Source organism: Uranotaenia lowii, chromosome 1 (assembly GCF_029784155.1).
Source record: "Uranotaenia lowii strain MFRU-FL chromosome 1, ASM2978415v1, whole genome shotgun sequence".
In the NCBI taxonomy this organism is placed as follows: domain Eukaryota; kingdom Metazoa; phylum Arthropoda; class Insecta; order Diptera; family Culicidae; genus Uranotaenia; species Uranotaenia lowii.
The window spans coordinates 115,822,209-115,843,186 of record NC_073691.1 but is presented as its reverse complement, the minus strand read 5'-3'; the positions used below and the strand labels follow the sequence as shown (position 1 = coordinate 115,843,186).

Here is a 20,978-nt window from a genome sequence, read left to right as displayed (position 1 = left end):
TTCCTGGTATTTTGTAGCAACATTTCTTGTTAAACGATGTTTCCAATGTATTAAATATCCTTTCTTTAATGATAGGGTTGCCATAAGACCACTTAAAAACATGAGCTGATTCATGTGAATGTGTTGGAACTTTCTGGCAGAGGACAAAAAAAGCTTTCAGTTATCAGAAAAGGAAAATACATTTCTTAAGTTGAGAAAGCAATGGGGGCGTAATATTTTAAACGAAAAAATTAACATAACTGAGAAAAGGCAGTTCGGGACGGACGGCAACCCTAACTAAGAATTGATGCGCTTGTTTGACGAAAATGTTACATTTTTTTCATTTTTTACTTGCAGTATCTCCAAAGGTGTAATCTTTTTTCCTAACATCATACAAAACTATTTTTTATCTTAAGGTCTGTAATAATCTTCTATAGTCTATCAAAAACATTAGCTGCTTATATAATATTGGAAGGCGTATTAGTTCCTATCATTTTTTTAATAGCTTATCGTCAGTATATATCAGATTGTATATCAATAACCACTATATATCACTACGAGTTCGATTACTTGTTACAGGTTTTTTGAATCAATGTTCTCTGAACCGATTTTGTTCGATTGTTTTTTTTTGTTCGAACAAGACTACCCGCGATTAATTTGATTCTAAAAAAAATGTTTGGTTTACTTTTCAAATTTAAGAAACATTATTTGTCCATGTACAATTATAGACAAAAATTACTGTTTTAAACAAAATTACCTACAGATGTCATTTTTTTACAATGTCAAATATTTACAGCAAAGTTTAAAAAAAAAAACAAATAATATCATGATTTAATCGTTAAAGGTTTGTCTTACTTTACAGGAAAATATATCAAAATGATTCACGAGTAATTGTCTTTTGATGTTGAATTTCAATTGCCCCAGTTCAAGCTTGATATTATATGAAATGTAAAACTGAGTTTAGTACTGAGACCGCATGCAAGATCTTTTAAAAGCCTTAAAACTATTCTTCACAGACGAAAATATAAGATTAACTCTCCATAGAATCAAAACAATGTTTCACTGTTCAAATAAAAATTGATAAACGACTTAAACACATTTTAAAACAATCGCTGTAGCAAATATGCAATGAAATGCTGTTTGCTCAAAATAGCGACATATCTTGCATGCAATGTTTGCCCTTGCTGAACTTTCGAAGCACTGTCGAAGGACTGAAGTTGGGTAGGTCCCCGAATAACTATAAGATTATGTGTTCTGCATTTGTTTGACGTTATTTTTCCATGCTAGACATGGCATGGCTTCACTTCAGCATTTCAAGGCCTAACGTATGGCATTGAACCAATCGGTAGCCCCGAATCTTAAATTCTCTTAAGCGCTTTCATAATATTTCTGCCCAACCCACGATTATGTAGAGGGAACTTGTCTACTACCGGACACTTAAGGTGTTTCAGCAATAACTTTAAAAATATATTTTTGTAAATTCATGTAGTAAGAGAAATCATTTCATTCCATGTTCACTCATTTCCAAGTCTATGGCCGGACACTACTCAGTTGTCACCAATGCACAAAAACGTAGCAAAATGACTCAAATCACTAGCACAGGTCTGTGAATATGGGTTTTTGGAATATTCAACAGTCTATGGACACTTTCATGTAAGTTTTTTGACAAACCAGAATGAAACATTTGTTTCGAAAAACTAGAAAAAATGTCTATAATCGGACAGCAAAATTCGAAGTTTCTCAGAGGACTAGGTCACATATTTTAGTTCTCGAAGCTTTATCTGCTGATAACCATTTGATGGTGCTATAGAGATTAAAAAATGAAAGTTTCAAGTTGAAATCTCGTTTAATTTTAAATATTTTCTTGTTCGGTCATAGAAAACAATATGGTGTCCGGTCATAGACAAATTGCTTTTTTTTTCATTTTCCTAATATTTCGGTTGAACTTCGGTTTTGTAACAAAACAAAACCGTTGAAGCAAAAATTTGACAAAAATTGAAGCAAATATTCCTCCAGCTGAGTACCCTCAACGCTATTTTTCCGCACATTTCACGCTGCTTGCTTATTTTTCATATAAAAGGGTCATGAAATGTGCATCCTAGTCTTTGTATGGAGCGAAATTCCGTATTGTAGCAATCGCTTGTTGATGATTAACATGATGAACAGCTCACTTTTCCTTCAAATTATTGAAATATTTTTTGTACGTCGTCATATTGCTTTTGTCATTTTGATTGGTTCTAGTTTTACTTTTTTTCTCATACTGACAAACAATTTAGGATGAAATTCGAAGATAAGACAACGAAAATCGCAAACACCACTCGAATCTATCTACAATAATAGTCCCGTGTGTATCTCAAAACACAGCTACAATTAAAACTTATCCATCGCATTACCATTCTTTTAGTATCGTCAAAAATACGCGATCTTCTAGGAACAATGTCCATCGGATTATATTTACAAGGTTATTTACCGTTTAATTTATGTTTTAAATATTCAATTTTTATTTGGTGTAAATATAATAAATATTTGTAAGGCCAGTTATTGTTTCGAATACAAATTTAAGGGATTATTTTCTACCGTAACGAGAGTAATGTTGTTGGATTTTTACCAAATTTTTTTCAATATTTTAATAACCCATTGCGTGGGTTTTTTTTCTATACAGGGAAGTAATTGTGTCTTCAGTTTTGTAATACAACATTCTACTAATAATTCACTATTTTGGTAATGTGTTACTTGCATTAGAGTTGAACGCTATTTATAATTTATTGTCACTCTCGCTCTTCCTTTTATTTATCCAACTCCGGCAAAACCAATAAAAATCTAAAAAAAACAACGTATAAACGCTTGTAAGTGTAGATCGTTAGAATACGTTAAATTATATAAATGTTCGCTAAATCGTGTTTAGAATATTTTTGCTCGTTTTATTGGTATTTAATCGGCATCTAAAATCACTGACCTTTACCACGTTGTATAACTTGTTTACAGTATGTATATTAAAGCCTAATTATTCCTACATTTTAGGAAACTAGCAAATTTGTTTAGGTCTTTATCGTTGCTTTTTTCAAACATTTTTTTCTTTCTTGTATGCTATGAATTTCGTACATGTAATTGTATTTGTTTTGATAAGGCATTAAGCAACAGATGGATGAGTATAGCAATTTTGATTGAATATTTTTGATCTAGTTCCATAACGGTAACTCTAAGTGTGAATTAGTAACTTTAATCATGTTTTCCTGTTTATAGTTCATCTTGTGGTTCTATTTTATCTTCACGAGGTAAGAGCACCAGATATTGCCGATCGATCTCATCTTGCCGTTCCATTTCCGCTCTACCCCACGAAACTTCACTAGCACCGTGTTCCATGGCTGAGGCAGCAACAGCGGCCACTGCAGCGTCTTGCTGACGTAACATCATCTCTACACCATGGCATTCGCCTGCAGTCACGAGATTTGAAAGGCTTCCGATCGGATTAGTGGCTTCATAGTGCCGTTCGTTGTACAACATTCCGCTCGTAATAGTATGTGTCGCAGGTTGATACAGACGATCATGCATCATTGGCGGGGAATTGATCGCCTGTTCGTACTGTCGATTATCCAGTAGGTAGGAGCTCGTGATCGTACTCACGGGATAGTAATGACGCTCGTCTCGGTATAAAGGAACCGGATTCGATAGAGTGCTGTCCAAACCGGTGTCATACATTCGAGTATCACGAGTCATTATTGATGGGAAATCATAACGCTCATCTCTTGGCACAGGAATGTACTCTGATTGGAAAGTATTATCATTGGCTATTACAGTGGTAGCAGCTGTGGCCGGAGTAACGGCTTGAATAGTCGCTGGAACCGCTAGTGCGGGCGTTGGTGTAATCGTCTGATAATATCTTTCGTCATCGAAGGTGTCTGAGTAGAAAACAACAATTAAAACTAGTTGTAAAAACACATACATGTTTGAACTGCTGTTGCGGAACTAAATCAAAGGGGCACCAAAAATCTAGTACCAACAACGCAAAACAAACACTAGACCAACAGAAGCCCCCGCGACAGGATCAACGATGATGGAAACAATTAACGAAGAATTTCTCATATTCTTGTTCTCTTAGAAACAGTCGGTTATGATTGATTGATTTATTTGCATCGAATGATTCAACGCTTACAATTAACACCTTATAACTAAATTAACTTACACTGTATGCATTGAACATATCACCACGCAACACGCAACGAAACTCCTCGGCACTTCGGCTAGAAAAGATCAAATCTTGAGTTAATCTGCATTTATAAGATGTGAAAATTTTTTTTCAACACAATATTGGAAATAATCCCTAGACGGCATGATGTCATCAGGTAGAATGCCGTTAGGAATACTGAATATACTAAAAGTTGAATTTTAAAATAAGAGTTCAATCATTCTTGTTTAATTGTTAAATGGTGGTTAAGCTACAAAATTAAACCGAAAAATAAATAATTACAGAAAAAAAACATTCCAGTACTATCAGATTAAGTAGACTTAATAAGAACATAAAAAAAATCTTGTTTGTTGTATATAAGATATGAAGTTCCAAAAACAATTTTTTAATCCACAATTCCTTCTAAAAATGCGGCAAGATTAAAACAAAAATCTGATAACTTCTGAACACGTTTAGTTGAAATTATTCCACAATGCGCTAATCAGACTTCAGTAGAAATTTGAGTGATTCAAGCATTCGGCATTCGCTAGGTCTTAACTTAAATTGCCTTCACTATGTCTTGAATACTAATTTTGAGGTTGAAATTTTTGCTGAAGAGTTTAGTCTGAATCTGTTACAAAATCTGGAGTTACTACCCACTCAAAATTGCGAAATAAAACGAAATACTTATGTAAGTTAATTTTTATCATATTTATAAAAATTGTTATGTCATTAGATCGAAGACGAGACTACACTCCTAAGAAAATGGTTTTTAATATTATTTTTTTGAACCGCAGTCGCAAATCTCATTTATGATATAACAACGAATCTTGATGAGAAAAGTGTACCTTTATTATTTCTTCATAGTTCCATTTGACTGTGTACGTCATCAAATTTTATTAAAAAAAAATGAATGAATACGATTTGAATCGATCTCATTATCTTGAACAGAATTTTACCTATCTAACAAAACTTGTTTTTTGTAGGTTTGTATACTGAAACATTCGAAATTAGAGAACAATAATGAATACTTTTAACAAATGTTCTCAATATATTTATTTTGATAACCTTTAATAAAAAAAAATCTGCGAATCTTTAATATTGACTGGGAAAGAATGTTGATATCACGATCGCATACAGTGAGCGAAATAAGAATAGCACCACTATGTGTTTTGCTTGTTAAAATATGAATGATTGAAAATTGCGAAAATTTTCTTCCACAATTTGTCCTGAATTGCTTAGCGGATAAATCAAGCAAAAGTTTACTTTTTTTGGACGAAGCAATTGGCGTTGAGGGCCAAAAATGTGAAAAAGGGGTGCGAAATAAGAATAGCACCACTTGGGGTTTTCAACAAAAACAAGATTGTTTTTAAAAATTTCCTGTGTGAAAGTGAATAATAATAATGCTTCACGAATTATTTGAATAGATAACTGCATTTAAGAAGTTTTCCAGAATTTCCAAAATTCCATTAACATTCATAAGTATGATGCAAAATGATGAAACATAGATTTGAGGCTAAGTTTGAATCCAAAAAGCAGGTTGGAATTCAAAAATACTATTTTTTTTAATAGTCATTTGCCATTTAACCAAATTCATGCCCATTTTCGAATATCCGAGATTAATTAGGGAGTGCTGGATGATTTTGGTCAAGAAATAAATACATGTACCAGGTGAACGCTTGAAAATTCTAAGATCACTAAATCCAAAAAATAGAATTGCATCAAGGTCACTAAAAGTGAATTTTTTGGACCGATTATCAGAATAAAGTTATACTTTGCGATGGAACTTGATGGACCAGACGGCTAGCAGTATTATTGGTATGATTTGCAATTGAATCGGAAGTTGTGATGAGCAGGAATTTTGGCGGTTGTACATTTTTGTGCTGGGGATTCTTTTGCAAATCCGAAAAAGCTTTCTGCAGCGTGAACTTCCACAAAACTGTGATGGGAAAATACCTCAAAATGATGAATATGGGCCTAAATAAACCTGTAAAACCAATATTGAGACTAAATTTGGTTTTAACTGCAAGATAGTTCTACCATCTACGACTTGAAACTGGAAAAAGTGTGGTTTATTGCACAAAATCAAAGTTTTTTATTTCGAACCTATTTTTTCTGATTCAAAATTAATCCCGAATCTTTGTTTCATCATATCACGTCATTTTAATAAAGAAAGTAAGTAGTTTGGTAAAGAATTACTGCTCAAATATCAAATTCCTTAACGCTAGAGGAGCATCTTTTAAAACCCCTTTATAATACATTTGATAACCTTAGGAATTCTGTAAAACTCCTTAAAATGCAGTTATCTATTCAAGTAATTCGTAGAAGCAATATTATTCACTTTACACAGTAAATTTTTAAAACAATCTTGTTTTTGTTGAAAAACCCAAGTGGTACTATTCTTATTTCGCACCCCTTTTTTCACATTTTTGGTCCTCAACGCCAATTGCTTCGTTCAAAAAAAAAGTAAACTTATGCTTAATTTATCCGTTAAGCAATTCAGAACAAACTGTGGAAGAAAATTTTCGTAATTTTCAATCATTCACATTTTAACAAGCTAAATACATAGTGGTGTCATTCTTAATTCGCTCACTGTATCATCTTTTCGTTCATTCGCTCTTCAAGTTTTCCCGTTTGTTGGGCGAGCCACGCTTGGCCTACTTATGTGTGATGGTGGATGCAACTCTATGGGCCCAATTACATAAAACGAGTCGAGTAACTAGACTCGACTCCAGTCACTGTCGAGTCGAGCGGAATGTCGTATTACGGTAGTCGAGTGAAACCAGGGGACTGAGATAAACGGGGAATCATCGTCAATGACCAAACAAATTTGGCAGCCAATGATTAAATTTGTGGCAATTCGTTAGAGAGAATTAGAAAGTTTAAGTTAAAATGAGAGAAACCGGTGCTCAGAGAGAGTTAGAATGTGCTAATTGTTAAGCAGTTGTGGAATTTTGATCATTACCGTTCCAAATGCAAAGAATTCACTCTCCACTGCAATCTTTCGAGTGAAACTGATCGAATTAAATTGGATGTCAGTCAGTCGAAATACTCGACTGAAGTTCGACTCGACTCGACTACTGTAATACTAAAATGGCTCACTCGAGTAGAATGACTCGTGTTATGTAATAGGGCCCTATCTGTATCTACCACTTCATAGTAGTTGGCCATGCTTCTAAATAAAATTCTACCCGTTCATTTCCACTATCTTTCATTTTATCTACACTCAGAGGAAATCTTATTATAAATTTCATAAGAGGCGTCTTATGAACCACTTTTTTGCGTCCAAAATAATTTTTCATAAGAGTCTTATGAAATTCTTTCAATTTTCATACGAAGTTCTTATGAAAAATAGAAGAAGTAGCATTGTGAAAATACAATGAACACATTCATTCAGTCATTTTTTCGTCAACATACTAAGTACTAACCTGTTGTGGAGCCACTAGTTTTGTTTTTAAAGTTATAAGTGAATTTGTTATTTTAAAGGGTAAGTTTATTTTTTGTGAGCGTTAAATTATTTGTAAACTTATACAGGATTTTTTGTTTTCTTTCAGCATGTTCGCCGGCGGAAAGGATAAGGGGACGGGGTGCGGCGGAATGACTGTTAGAATCGAGCGTTGATGTGCTGCTCATAGTTATCATGAAGTAATATGTAACAAATAACCCAGAAAATAGATTGAATGTTTTTAACATCAATAATTATCTCGAAATTTTCTCATTAAAGCTAACATTTTCTGTTTCCATAAGACCCTCTTATGAAAAGTAACAACCTCTCATTGAAGCAGGTGTTCATCTGAAGAATTCATTCGCTTCATAAGACAATCTTGTGAATTTCATAGATTTTTCTTATGGCGCCACTTTATAAGAGAATCTTATGATAGACATAATAGTATTTTTCTGAGTGTAACGTTCTATCCATCTATTAAATTTCATAATCCTAAGATATCCCTACTAAATAGGACATCTCTTCTCACCAATAAGCCAATAAGTTAAAGTAAAATAAAACTTAACTTTCAACGAACCAATTGAATAAAGGGTTAAAGATTATTTTGAATCATAAACTCTTCTAACAAATTTGTTAACCACTATTAATTGTGGTAAAAGATGTAGGTAGAAAGTTTGTTATCTTTTGTTATTTTTCAGTTTTCAGGACTTCACTGATGTTTAATTTTTTTTTTAAGTGCTTATTTATAATTATTATTTTTCTTATAACATAACCATAGATGTAATTTTCAAGTCAACAAAACAAAAGCGCATTGTGAATGTGGTTATAGCCAACAAACATTATTTTCTTTATACTTAAAACAAACTAAAATGTTCATCATGTTTTATTCGTAACTACCAACATCAAGTTGTTGATTTTCTCATTACATACTATTCTAGAACATGAAACAGACGCAGCAATGGCAAGGTATTTTCTTTCAAAACAGACGAAACAAGTTTCGAAAAGCATCGCTTTTCCGAAGATCAAACCAAATGGTGTACATTTCATGAAAACTGAATTTCGCTGAGCAGAATGAAAGTTCAATGTATAAAATGGCAAAAAGACACAACCAACTTAAATCCAAGATTTCGGATAAACGAAAATCTTAAACCAAAGACTGCAAAAACTCTACACAAAATTTTTAAACAGAAGCTTTCTAAATTTCAATTTCCAATGCACCATCGTTAATACAGAATGTTTTTGCATTCAAATAATGTAAAACTACAATTAGTGGAAAAAATTATCGAAGAAAAACCATTTTTTTTTACTTTTATTCAGTGTTTCACGATTTATTTGATTCACACTAAAGTTATGTTTTATGTTTAGATCTTATGTGTATGACAGAACACTTATGTCGCATATAAATGCGACTTAAATTTCAGCATATGTTGTAATACAGAATGATTTCAAATTATGATCAGCTCTCGTCAAGCAATCTAAAGAGTACATTTTCCAACTAGACTATTATTGGATTATTTCTTATGAACATCACCACTAGGTGAACTGTTCGTTAATGTACGATTCTATTTTGTCAAATTTGAAGCAATATTCCTAACCCGAATGAAGCTACTCATTTCACGGTTTCTAATAAAAAAAAACAAAGATCAAATTAGTTTAGCCTTTTTATTAAAATATAAATACTACTGCAGTTTCTTGTTTAGTTTTCTTAACTTGTAATTGTTTTATATTTTGTTGTTGTAATTATGAAAAGGTGAATCGCTATGAACCAAATATTTTTATTTCATCATAGTTTGGGAAGGTCTTTTTAATGCAAGACTTAAAAAAAATCCACAAAATATAATCTTAATGTTGTTGATGAGTTAAATTTATTTTAAATTGTCTCCTGGTAAATTAAATCGATATAATGTGGATTCAAATACACTTAAAATATTTTACATTAGTTTGTTCTTCCTAAATCCTAAACGTCCTCCTTCCCGCAAAGTTATCATTCCTGGTTATTCACCAAGAAAAGAAGTGGACTTCTGCCTTCTTATACAAGAATATAATCTCTTGTAATCATCATTTTTTCAAAGAAAATTGCAGTCACACACATTTAAAATCGACGGCTAAAAATGCTACCAGCGAGGCGACTGCCAGTATTGGTTTGTTGAGAGTTGGAATTGTTGTTCCATTTATTACCTCCGGTATTATTACCGGAGTTAAAGCCGCCAGAATTATTGCGGTTGGTATTATTAAAATCATTGAAAGATCCACCGCCGCCGCCTCCCTGGTTATTGCCGCTGTTGTTATTAAATGGTTTATTTTGACGGTTCTGTGCAAAATTATTTTTCTGATTATTTCCGAAACTATTGTTATCATCGAAGTTATTTTGATTGCGGTTGAAACTGTTAAACTGACCATCATTATTGCCACCGAACCTGTTATTACCGCCAGTGTTGTTCTTGTTGCCAAATGAATTGTTAAAGCCAGAATTATCGTTCTGGGTGCGGTTGTTACCACCACCGAAATTGTTGTTGCGATTGTTACCAAAACTATCATTGGAAAAGTTGTTACCAAAATTATCATTGGTAAAATTGTCGTTGGCAAAATTGTTGTTGCGATTATTGCCAAAGTTATTACCACCGCTGAAAGAGTCATTGTCGAAGTTGCGGTTTTGGTTACGATTTTGATTATTTTGATTTTGGTTTTGGTTGCGGTTCAAATTGTTACCACTACCGATGTTGTTTCTATTCTGATTTTGTCCTGGATTATTTTGCTGCATGCGATTTTGACCCTGATTAAGGTTCAGGCCACGATTCTGCTGCTGGTTGTTCTGGTTGTTAGGCTGATTGCCACGATTTTGATTAAACGAGTTGTTCTGACCACGATTCTGGAAATTATTTCCCCCTGCATTGTTATTGTTGCCAAAACTATTGTTGGCACGATTTTGGTTTTGGTTCTGGTTCGGGTTTCTTCCCTGAGAACGGAAGTTGTTTTGACCGCCTTGGTTGTTGCGGTTATTTCGGAAACCACCATCTCCAAAATTATTGAGTGGTGGATCAGAATTAAACGAACCCTGATTAGATGCCAGACTTTCGCCGACGTTCTTACCAGACATGAATGCAAGACGTAGCAAATCTTGGATAGCTTGAGGATTGTTCATATTGTTATTGCTATTGTAGCCACCAGGGCCTCGATTAAAACCTGTAAAACGAGATTTCAAGTTGAATTACAAATTGCGATTGTAACATCTTTCTTGTATGTTGAAGAATAAAGCAAAATACAAAAAGGAGGAAAACTTATCGTCATTAACTTCATAGTTTATAAATTTTTTCATAATTTTTGTTAATTTTTTTTTAAGTAAACATTATAAACTTTGAAGCTCATCAGAAATAAATAGAATAAAATACTGATAGCTATAAGATTTCTTGGGATAATAGGATGGGTGAAACTACTACAAACTATTCAAGTTTGTAGCAGTCAAGGTAAAATGTTTTCAAGATCCAATGCCTCAAAAAGTTCTGAAATGAAATAAAAATAATATCTTTGTATCCGATATCTTACCACCAGGTCCTTGCATTCGGGGACGTTTGACAATGGGAGTAGTCTCGGATAACATCTCTGGATTCTTGGCCACAATCTTGGCGATGCCGTTCAGGACTCGAGGATCGTCTTCATTGTACAAACGAACACTGACAGTTCCCTTGACAAGTTCAAACTTGGCCTTCGGAAGAGGATGGTCAGGAGTATCTGGTTTGAGGAATTTTTCGACATCAGCTGGATCGTTGAACTCCACATAAGCAGCCAAGCGATTTTTCTTGACTATCCGATTGATCTTGCCAACGAAGGGTTTGATCTTCTTGAACAAAGCATCCTCGGACACTGTAATAAATGATTCATGTTAATGACAAAATAATATAATTTTTGAAGCAGCAACTTACAATGAGGAATTTTCGTAACTTTAACCGTCTTCTGTTCATTGAAGTTTTGTTCACGGCGTAGCTTAACTACGTGTAAACGATGTCCGCCGAAAAATTTGTGATCCAAAAATTTGCAAGCTTGGGTGGCATGGGCGCTGGTTTGATAGTAAATCAAGAAAGTTTTGACTGGGTGAGGAGCGCTGGCGCGATATGTTAAAATTTGCGGTGAAAACATGAATTTGATCGGTCCAGCCTGAGCGAAGTAACGCTTCAAATCCAGCGGGGGACAATGCATTGGTACATTACCCACAAAGATTGGATGGAAATTTTGAAGTTTCTCCAATACGCTCTTCTGATCCTTGGTACGTTGTTCCACATCTATCGGAGTTCCATCAGGGTTCTGTAGCTTGCGCTTCAGAGAAGGACGAATAACAAGAGGACCATCATACTTGTTAACAGTTATCTCCTTGGTGGCGTCTTTGTTCTCCTCAGTGGGAGCAGGGAAAGTTTTGGAAGCCAAAGCCTTTTCGACAGATGTTGCATTTTTGTAGCAAATAATAGCCGAATCGATACAATTACGACGATTTACAAAATCAATTTCACCAAATTGTTTAAAATGATCATAAACCTGTTCTTCAGTAACCGGTTTTTCCAAAGGACTAACGTAAACCGAAGTTTTGTAGTTAGGAATCAAAGCAGATCCTAGATGAATAGCGTGAATACGCTTACCATCGACCAAACGACCGTTCAACGCTTTAGTAGCCTTAACAGCTTGTTCTTCGGTTTCGTAGAAAATACGAGCATAGTTGGACGAGTTCTGATTGACATTGTTAGATACAGCTTCAGTAATGGTTCCACCCTCAGCGCATTGTTTTTTCATTTCCTCTTTATCATCAATCCATTGAGTTGGGATGTTCAACAGTTGTACACGATTGCGATTACGGTAGAACAACTTGGCTTCACGCAAGATGTCCAAGTGTTGGTTCTGATCTCTCTGATTTACGTCGTGAACGTTGAAGCCTGCTTTTTTCAACTTATCCATAGCAGTGAGCTTATCGGTATCCCTTTGTAGGGTAATGTATCCTAATGGATAGAAAATCAGAACTGATGTTGGTTCAACTTCCGCTGCTTTCACCTTGTCCCAAAGTTGCTCCTCCGTTAAATTTTCATCATCGATTACGGTTACGACGAATTCACGCTTGATGTGGCGAATCGTGATGTATTCCAAATGAATTCGAAGTCGACGATTGCGGAAAAGAGTTCCATTCACTGCCGAAAGAGCGGCGGTCGCAGCCTCCTTGTCTTTGAACAAGAGCAATGCAATCGTGTACTTCCGGTAGTGAAAAATGTCAATCTTTTCAATCTCATGACCGCTAAAGTGATCACGCAATTGTTGCTCAGTTACATCTTGTGGTAAGTTCCCAACATTCAACTTACGTTGATGCTCTAAAAAAATTAATAAAAAAAAAAGCTTAGATCCAATAGTAATGATCCAACAAAGCAACGCCAAGCTGACGAAATACAAGATGGCGCCTAGTATATTAACAGACAGAACGTGAAATCTTAACTGTACCTTTTCAGATAAAATAATAGCTAAATGGTACAATATATGAAGTCTTTTTATGTCTCAAGTAAAAATACGCTTCAAAATTTTCTTTTTAAGAAGTTTGTCTTGGTTCTTGGTCCTTGATTCGATCAAATTATTTCTTGACTGAAGTTTTAAAAAATTGTATGCTAACCATCAGAAATTTAGTCCATCCAATATTTTAAAATTATTCAACAATATGTAACAAAAAAAAAACTGACTAAGGAAACAATCATATTAAGGTCAAGAAAAATTTCAATCCAAGTCTGGGCTCAAGCACATCTGTGCACAGCCATTTTTTTATATGAAACATTAAGGTTAGAATGGCGTTACGCCTAGGGGCTGCGACGCCATCTTGGATTGACGGCGTGGCCGGTGAAAATTTAGATTAAATAACCGGAACACTTACCGTTGTCAGTCTTCGGGTTTTCCGATTCGGTTTCGGTGGTGGTATCTATAGCAGGAATCAGATTTTTATTATTTCTAGATAGTTAGATAATTACTTAGCTTAACTTACCAATTTTCTTGTCGGTCTCGGCCATATTTTTCAAGGTTTATTATACAATTAGATAAGAACAAACTTTCACGATTTATCGTTTAAATATTTTCACTTCCCACCAAATAATTGCTAATGCTGCAATTTGATAAAATTTTCACTGATAAAGGAACCACTAAAGTTCACAGAATCCGCAAGACGAAGAAAGTTACCACTGATGTTCACTGAACGAGAAGATGACGAACAATGACTTGCTGAGTGAAAGCTGCAACGGGTTTTTCTTTCTGTATGGGTAGAGGAGTAGAGTGCAGGTACACGGCAGCGTTGCCAGATCCACCAATTTCTCCGTAGATCATACGGATTTTCACGATTTTGAGCATGCATTTCTATACGGATATACGGAGTACGGATCGATTCTCAAAATTTTCGGATTTTCAGCATTTCCTACGGATACAATTATAGGAATTTTGCGGATATTCTACCTGATAACTAAAAAAGAGCCATTTTTGCCAAAATTAGTACATTTTTCGTTTTTTGCCGCAAACCAACGGATTTGAGCGGTTTACAATCTGGCAACGCTGGTACACGGACAAAACAAAACTACCCACTGGTCAGGGATGCCAGGTGTTGCGGATAAAAATCTGAGCATAAATAAAGCCTAGTCCACACTCGGCAACTTGAACTGCGATTGCGGTTGCTGAGACTTGTTTATGTTTACATCTTGGTTGCTGAATGTCTCCCATACTTGTCGGGAGACTTGAGACGAGCATCTCATCAAATGTAAACAAAAACAAGTCTCAGCAACCAAAATCGCAGTCCAAGTTGCCTAGTGTGGACTAGGCTTAAACACTGTTTCCACGGCATGGTATAGGTGCCGATCTAATCCGCTCTTTCGAAGCTGCGCTGCTGCCATCTGGGGTAGTACGATGTAGCGTGAGAAACATTCTGGGTGAACGATAAATTATAGACAACTTTACATTGCTTCGAGTTAAGTTTTCATAAATCCAAATGATTTTGAAAAAAAAACACTCCTTTGAAAAATTGGAGTTTGTTTTAAAGTAAATTTAAATAAATTAGCCTGGTAGGAGAGTCAATTCTATCTGATAAAGTCTGTCGGTCAGAGAAAACTAACATGGGGCCGTTCAGATACCACCTGGACAACTTAGGGGGCAGGAGGGGGTATGAAAATGTCCACGGAGAGGGGGGTAGGGGTTTGGGTAGTGTCCACGTGGACATACTTACTTTCAAAACATTTTCTAAAGGTGAATAAATATTAAGATGTTTTAATCAAAATCTTAAAATTGCAAAGCTTTCCAGTTTAAGTTTAAGCAACTAGTAGCAACTTGAAAGCAAGCTATAAATATGATAATTTTGAAATTAATAATAATTATAATTATTACAAATTAGATTAAAAAAAAAAATTTCAAATCTGTCCACGTGGACATACGGTGAGGGAGGCAGGGGTTTGCCAAATGTTCACGGAGGGGGAGGAGGGGGTCAAAAATCTCTTTTTTCTGTCCATGTGGTATCTGAACGGCCCCTATGTGAATCAATCTTTTCGTCCATTTTCTTAACTCTTAATTTTTGCCAATAATCAATATTTTTTATCATATCTTCATATTAAACTTTATGCGATTCTCGTTGATCTATATAAAAGAACGATTTTCTCGTTGTTACTTTAAACTATAACTATTGGATTTGGTTTAGTTGTTTCATTTAATAAATACGTTATATAAAAATTTAAATAGTTTCAGCCTAAGACAGTATAAAATGTTAAGTTTTAATTTAAAATTTTCTACAGCTAGTGGTTGTATAAATATTATTTTCAATAAAATTTTCCAAAAAAAAATGAGATCATGAGGTCCGATAAAAATACAAAACATTTTATAACCCTTGAACGATGGCAATTGAAAAGCATTTAAGTAAACTTGAATTGTGTAGTAATCCAAGGATATAATTTTTTTTTCATGTCAACCACCATCAAATATAAAAATCCGCTTTCCAGCTTTAAAATTATTACGCCTGATTGTATGCAGCTGCAGAAGGAAACCTAATAGAAAATAGCAAAAATTTATGTTTTTTCGAATAAAAAATTCTACCTTACCAATTGTTGGGTCTTTCCCAAATTTTGAAGGAACGTTAATTGACTACTCTTTTAACAAACTGCAATTGAAAATGTGCATTTGGCTCGAGTTTTCATTCAAAAATATGTGAAATACTCAGAGTAGTTTTTGGAGTAGTAAAAAATTGACCTTTTTTGATGTCGATTTGCGATGCTTCACGGTACATACACATTTTCTCCTATAGCTCACAATAATCTCTGAACCTTCTACTCCAAATCTGTATCCGTCATTTTCTGAAAATCCTAACCAAATCAAAGAAAATAATGATTTATTAGAAGCTAGTATTTTCACCTGTTTGTTTACATTTTCTTGCACACACACGAGCTGTCAAAAATTAGCTTCGAAATCGCGAATTAAAAAAAAAAAGTTTTAATGAATGATTTGTGGAATACCAATGCCTACAAGCGAGATTTCTAGAATAATCTGGCACTGATGTATCATATCCGATACATAAATATTGATTTCATTTTCATCACTCAATTTAAAAGTTTGTAAAATCTGGGCCCTCTGAGCAAAAATGAGGGAATTTAACAGCAAGCTGTCATTCATCACTCTAACCCAACTCTAACCCGCTTTGTACAAAGGGCAAAATCAAGGTTATTAGATCTATATATACACACACCTTGGGCAAAATCTGTGTGTGACCAGAGGTGCCAGGTCGTTTTATTATAAATCAGGACACCGCGGAGAAGAAAATCAGGATTTTTCAGGACACCACTAAATCGGTGCAAAATAACATGCAGTTCTGCTTGAATTGCATAGCTAAAGTGAAATATAGGTGCTGAAAACGCCTCTAATTATGCAACTGAAGCGATAATAACCTTCGCTAATCTGCAGTTAATATTGAAAAACACCATTTAAATATCATTTGAACCGATGATTATCATTGGTTAAACTTGTTATACTATTTTATTAAAGATTCATTTGATACACTCATAATTTAATAATAAATTTAGTTATAATTTAAATATTTTTTTAAAAATCAGGACATTTTAAGGGCCATTTTAAAAAAAATCAGGACCGTTCAAGTGTTTTTGAAAAATCAGGACAGCCTCTCGAAAATAAGGACAAATCCTGAAAAATCAGGACACCTGACACCCCTAGTGTGACCTAGGCGGAAATGACAGCTAGTGGTATGAATAAGGTTTAGCAATTGCTTCGGTAGCTTTTACTTTGCTCGAAATCAATCAAAGCAAAAGTCCCAAGCATTTGCTTAGTTTGGTATGAATAAACATTTGCTTAGCGGATGTGTACTAAAGTCTTAGAACATAGCTTTTGCTTCGAAAAATAGAGCTATCCAACCAGCAGAATCTGAAGTTTTCTAAAGTAAAATGAAAAGAGACGATCAGAAAATTGAAAAGTACGGCTAAAGTAGCCTTGAAGTCGACGAAGCGAGTGGTGCATTGAAAAGTGGCGGTATAGAGTATCAAACTCTCGGCCAAGCTGTCAAAATCATACATACGAGTGGTGCATGTAAGAACGACCGGATTTTTTTGTTAATGCGTGCTCGTATGTCGATGTTTAAAGAAAAATGAATACATATTCGGATATGTATTCGGATCGGGATAATCCGATGTATAAAAAAATAGGCAATAGGCGCGCATTTTAATTTAGATTTTAAGTAAGTAGTACCACTGACCACACTGACTTGACTCTTAGAACAAAAATTCAACCATTTTCTGTCTAATTTTTTGTTGTCAGCTTTTGCAGGTTCGCAATACCGACGGCAGGTGGCGAACCTGAAAAATTTGACAAAAAATGCCCTGTAGGAAAAATGGTCCTGTTTAGCCCGATTTTATCGTAGAAATTGCGTGTTTTATTTTTAAAGTTGGGTGGCATTTCCTAACTGGGATAGCATTTCTTCAAATCGATCGATGCGCACTCTGGAATCGACATTGCGTACTGTTGGAAAAATGATTTTGTTTTGTTTTTTTTTTCTGGAAAAATTATCCAGAAAACGAAATCGAGTGTCCAGTCAGTATGGTCAGCCCGCATAGACCAGGATTGTAACCTAACCCGCTTAACAAAATAAATGCTTGGAATGCTTGAAAGAATGCTTGGATCCCAAGCATTCTTCAAGCATTCCTCCTATTGAATTCAAGCATGAAATGGCCCAACCGATTCTACTTGAAATGGTTTTCCCGGTTCAGAGTGACAGCTCTCGTTGACATCTGTCATGGTTTGATAGTATTTGTATGTTCGGTTCGTGTTTATGTGTGAGTGCGTTAAAAATTGAATGCATATGTGTGCGTGCTGGCTAGGGTAGGCATGGGGTTTCATAGGATGTTTCGAATACAAAAAATCTAAGAAAGAAAACTTTGAACAATTACTTGCATTTGTTATATTTCTTCAAAATTCGGGTATATTTATGCTTTGAAAATAACACAATTTTAAATTTGCCACTTCTAATATCACAGTATTTACTTTTTTGCCTCTGCTTTGTGCAATCGTTATTTCTTCCTCCACGAGTTTTGATCACTTTTTAAGCATGAGGACGCGGCTCCACTGAGCAGCTGCACGGTCCATTTTTCTTAGTTTTGAGCGGTTTTTGTTCCAGTTGTAGCAGCACCTTTCATTTCGAGAGAACGCTTGAGTACGAACTTGCAGCTGCAGCCGGAACCTATTCCTTCCTGCGGTAATTTGATACACCACTTGATTTTCGGCATCCTGATCCTCCTCCATTCCTAATCGGACACTCCTGACCAAGTGGGCGGTTGTTATTTGCTGACACCTGAAATTTAATATTGATGTTTAAAACGTATATCGGCAGTAATCATTTAATTCTTACCATGTAGTATTCCAGCTCTCATGGAAAAGACTGACACCATCCGAATCTGCAGCAAAATGGCCGTTGAAAAAAATAATTTTTCCAGGCTTACTTGGACCACTAAAACACACAACCGAAAAGTCGTTGAAATCAGTGTTGTACAGGCGCACTATTTTTAGTTTTTATATACTATGCATATGATTGCATTTGTATGTGTGCAATCAGCTGACTTGACAGATGCACGTTAAGCGTTGAGACCTCATTTTTTTACAAATAACGGTACTTTACGCTGTGAATAATTGGCTCAAGACTTTATGACAGGAAGGGGGAACTATCTCTGGAATAGTCTTGAAACGATTCAATGGAGTGTAGCAAAGATGTTAAGCAAACGATTATGGAATCTGTGAAATTCATTGGTTGAATCGTGAATTCCAAATCAACAGTATTTTTAATATGTCGTTAGGTTATGTAATTGTTAAAAACTGTTAAAACACTTGTATGGAAGAACTGTTTTACAAACAGTTGGGTTAAGGTTAAAAAACAATTGTGGGAAATGTTTCAAGATGATCGAGCTGTAACCGTTATAGTTATTTTAAGGAGCCGTTAAACATGAACGTTTAAGTTAAAAGTTCCGTAACGATTTGACTTCACTTTATTCCAACGTTTTGCAGACCGTTTTAGGAACCGTTCATTAAAACTGCACGCACACAAACGCAAAAATGGTGGGAATTTTTCGGATAAGACAATAACAAATCTTTTCAATTCCATAATTTTATTCAATCACATAAATTAATATCACTAATTAACTGCACCAGCTGATCATTTTGTACTGCCTCCTCCTCCTCCTCCTCATTTCGATCTGCATGCCCGTAGGTCGTTCCGGTCCAAGCAATCCACAGCATGGAGTAAAACTTTGATGGGTTCCGGTGGCGTAACCTAAAACATAGAAACGGGATCATCCACGCAGAAAAATTTATTTTAGAAACAATAAGATTTCGAACGAAAATAATAAAATTTTTGGTTGGGAAAAAGCACAAATATATTTTTGGCCACATTGAATAAAAGTATCGATTTGATTTAAACTTATCGTTCGATTGAAAACGAAATACCCCCTTTTTGAAAATGATCCATCATACTTGTCAAAATAATAAAATTTAGCGTAAAGATTACAACACAAATCTGGTTAAAAAATAACAAGATTGTGATGTTTGAAATCAATTTATTTTTTTAATTTGACTTGAAATAAATTTATGTCTGTTTATACTGTATACTTGCATTTCGGATTTCTATATTGTATTTTAAAAAGATTTATAGCATGTTCAAAAGTTTTTATTGGAATTTATCAAAAACTTACAATTATTAAAATTTTCACGATCGCTCGAGCCAGTTGCTTCAGGGACGGCCTGGATCTGAGCTAGACCAAACACATTACGCTGATGGACGAGCACCACAGTGACTGAACCGCGAGCTTCTTTGGGCAGGAGAACATCCTAACGGCTGTCATCGGGAAGGCCTGCTCTTCGACTTCCTGGTGGTGATGTTCATCGTGAACCAGATGCGCAGGAAAAGGACGAAGGTATCTTCGTCCTGGACAAGCCGAAGCGTTCCCCGACGGCCAACACATACGCCAAGAATGCCAACCGGGAACCTGATTTATAACACTCGATCGAATCCAGCAGCTCGATTGTATCCAGTATTGCAGCAGTGGATGGAAAGGGTAGACGGCACGTTTTGGGTCGAAGCATCTGGAACAGAAATTTAAAAAAAGTTGAAGAAAAAATGAATGCTCTAAAAAAAGATGTTTTTCCAGCCGTTTTTGAGAAGTTTTCGGGCTAGTTAGGAACTATGAAACCTACCTTTAAAGCTGCTTTCAGCATAAGTTTCTTCGCCTTAACTTTTTTGATGACTTTTCTCGCTGTTGTGTTTCGGATTCTGAAAGTTTTTCATACACACTCATCTGGCGCAACCCCTTATAGTGTAGTTTTGACCCGTTATCGGATAAGACTGGGTTAACTCCTTTTTGGTGTACAGGCCTTGTACCCTTTATAGGGTACATAGGCTGTACGTCATATCGTCGTGTCAAATTTACACATTATTTCAAACGCTTGCCCACTCGGTGGGGATGTGAGCAGTTTTTTGTGTGACATGAAATGTTGCATGCAAAAAAGTAAAATCGAGAGCAAGTTGGATTTATCAAATATAAAATATTTTATTCAATAATCACAAATATTTAAACACTTTTACACACTTTTTTGAAGATGAAATTTAAACTGCAGCAGCAAAACATCGCAGGCAACAGGATGGTGAAATCTGCAAGAAATTCAAACCAATTAGATGAATCGTATTTTTTCAGGAAATCTTAAATTGCCATTTTTTTGCATCATTTCCACTTTCGTCTTGCCAGCAATGAACGTTCGAAAGTTTCTGCCATATTTCCATGTCCGGCCCTGTAAATGAAAACTTATTTTATTAAATCAGAACACAAAACATAAGAAAATAACACTTACTACAATCCGCCG

General features: G+C 35.1%; 1 protein-coding gene and 1 long non-coding RNA gene across 2 annotated transcripts; both read right to left on the bottom strand.

Annotated features, from left to right (window-relative positions):
- Positions 1 to 597: 597 nt before the first annotated feature.
- On the bottom strand, positions 598 to 13,826 carry LOC129739187 (uncharacterized). The gene is made up of 5 exons (XM_055730613.1): positions 13,591 to 13,826; positions 13,483 to 13,527; positions 11,510 to 12,934; positions 11,133 to 11,450; positions 598 to 10,772 (listed from the first exon to the last, which is right to left on the bottom strand). Exons 1-5 carry the CDS (start codon positions 13,613 to 13,615, stop codon positions 9,682 to 9,684), a joined length of 2,904 nt encoding a protein of 967 aa, XP_055586588.1. The 5' UTR covers positions 13,616 to 13,826; the 3' UTR covers positions 598 to 9,681.
- A 5,940-nt stretch (positions 13,827 to 19,766) lies between these two features.
- Positions 19,767 to 20,772, bottom strand: LOC129738675 (uncharacterized). The gene is made up of 2 exons (XR_008735590.1): positions 20,316 to 20,772; positions 19,767 to 20,204 (listed from the first exon to the last, which is right to left on the bottom strand). It is a non-coding gene; the product is annotated as an uncharacterized LOC129738675 (long non-coding RNA).
- Positions 20,773 to 20,978: the final 206 nt, after the last annotated feature.